Source organism: Mandrillus leucophaeus, unplaced genomic scaffold, assembly GCF_000951045.1.
Source record: "Mandrillus leucophaeus isolate KB7577 unplaced genomic scaffold, Mleu.le_1.0 Scaffold8, whole genome shotgun sequence".
Lineage (NCBI taxonomy): Eukaryota > Metazoa > Chordata > Mammalia > Primates > Cercopithecidae > Mandrillus > Mandrillus leucophaeus.
In genome coordinates this window covers 2,319,303-2,321,568 of record NW_012108696.1, presented here as the reverse complement: position 1 = coordinate 2,321,568, position 2,266 = coordinate 2,319,303, and the positions used below count along the sequence as shown (strand labels likewise).

The following is a 2,266-nucleotide window of genomic DNA, read 5'->3' as shown; positions in this document are numbered from 1 at the left end:
TAGGACCCGACGCCTGTTTCTCTCTCTCTCCCTCTGCCCCCATCTGTCTGCTGTGTCCCTCAGGTGGCCATCGCGGGCGCCCCAGTCACCGTCTGGATGGCCTATGACACAGGGTACACTGAGCGCTACATGGACGTCCCCGAGAACAACCAGCATGGCTATGAGGCGGGTTCCGTGGCCCTGCACGTGGAGAAGCTGCCTAACGAGTAAGGCCACTGCCCTGCCCTGCGGTCCTCCCTGGGGCTTCTGCACCCCGGCACCTGCTGTCTCCATCAGGTGTCTCCTGCCCCAGCCAGCCCCACCCCGGGAGCCTCAGGCCATGCTCCCACCTCTGCCCTGCGCTCCTGTGGTGGTGTCTGCCTGCATGTGCCTCACAGTCCCCTCCTGCCCATCCTCTCTCCTCACTGCACCTTGCAGGAAGGGGCACCTGGGGATGCTTGTCTGGGGAACGAGGCTCCCAGCCCTGCCCTGGGGAAGATGAGGGAATTCGAGTCACTGCTTTTCACAGGCAGGTGTCCCCCACTCCCCTGTGCTGCATCCTGCACGGGGCCCCATCACAGCCTCTGTCTTGTGCTTCTGGACATAGATGTCCACAGGGCCAGGGACCAGCTCAGATGTCCCATTTTGTGCTTTTAACATGGGTCTTATTCTCTGATGGAGAGAAAACAGTGTTCCCATTTTCTGGCACGTCTCCAGAAAATGTTCCCTGGAGTCCCATGCAGTCACCTGGAGGGTTAAAAATCTGCCTGCGCACGGGCCAGGTGCGGTGGCTCACGCCTGTAATCCCAACACTTTGGGAGGCCGAGGCGGGTGGATCACGAGGTCAGGAGATTGAGACCATCCTGGCTAACACAATGAAACCCCATCTCTATTAAAAATACAAAAAATTAGCCGGGCGTGGTGGTGGGCGCCTGTAGTCCGGGCTACACGGGAGGATGAGGCAGGAGGATGGCATGACCCCAGGAGGCGGAGCATGCAGTGAGTCAAGATAGTGCCACTGCACTCCAGCCTGGGCAACAGAGCAAGACTCCGACTCAAAAAAAAAAAAAAGAATCTGCCTGGGTAGTTTGGGAGGCCAAGGCAGGAGGATCGCTTAAGGTAGGAGTTCGAGACCAGCCTGGCCAACATGGTGAAACCCCAGCTCTACAAAAAAACATAAAAAATCAGCCAGGTGTGGTGGCACATGCCTGTAATGCCAGCTACTCGGAAGGCTGAGGCAGGAGAATCGCTTGAACCTGGCAGGTGGAGTTTGTAGTGAGCCAACATCACGCCACTGCACTCCAGCCTGGGCGACAGAGAGAAACTGTCTCAAAAACAATAATAATAACAATAGGCCAGGCACGGTGGCTCGCATCTGTAATCACAGCACTTTGGGAGGCTGAGGTGGGTGGATTGCTTGAGGTCAGGAGTTCAAGACCAGCCCAACCAACACGGTGAAAACCCGTCTCTACTAAAAGTATAAAAATTAGCCAGGTGTGGTGACACACACCTGTAATCCCAGCTACTCAGGAGGCCGAGGCAGGAGAATCGCTTGAACCTGGAAGGGTAAGGTTGCAGTGAGCTGAGATCACCCCACTGCGCTCCAGCCTCGGCAACAGAGCGAGACTCTGTCTCAAAAAATAATAATTTATTGTGGTAAAGTTCACAGAACCTAAAAGTCACCTGAAAGCAGCCCTCGGTGCATTTGCAGTGTTGTGTGGCTGCTCCCTGGCTCCAGAACCTTTCCAGTACTCCAGCGTCAGACCCTGCTCCCATTCCTTAGCAGTCACTCCCCGTCCCGGGACAGCCACCAATCTGTGCTCTGTCTCAATGGGTTTATAAGTTCAGTTAATTTGGATGAATGTAAACTGGAATTTCAACAGTGACGTGTGGCCACTGGCTCCCATATCGGACAGGAAGGGCTAGGGCAGCCGATTCTGGTGAGGCCACATGTTGGCCTCACCAGTAGCCCAGGCCATACTCCAGACCACAGAGAGCAGCAGACCTAGGTGGGTTTTTGTTTTGTTTTTTTGAGAGAGTCTCACTCTGTTGTTTGGGCTGGAGTGCAATGGCTTAATCTCAGCTCACTGCACCCTCCACCTCCCGGGTTCAAGCAATTCTCGTGCCTCAGCCTCCTGAGTAGCTGGAATTACAGGCATGCACCACCACACTCAGCTAATTTTTGTATCTTTAGTAGAGACAGGGTTTCACCATGTTGCCCAGGCTGGTCTTGAACTCCTGGCCTCAAGTGATCCACCTGCCTTGGCCTCCCAAAGTGCTGGGATTA

At 55.0% G+C, this 2,266-nt stretch overlaps 1 protein-coding gene across 1 annotated transcript in view; it reads left to right on the top strand.

Moving 5' to 3' along the window:
• DPP9 (dipeptidyl-peptidase 9) overlaps positions 1-2,266 on the top strand; it is a 52,743-nt gene that overhangs the window by 44,935 nt on the left and 5,542 nt on the right. The window contains exon 20 of the mRNA XM_011967365.1: positions 64-206. Within this exon, the coding sequence (XP_011822755.1) occupies positions 64-206 (143 nt within the window). The remainder of the gene's footprint in view (positions 1-63; positions 207-2,266) is intronic.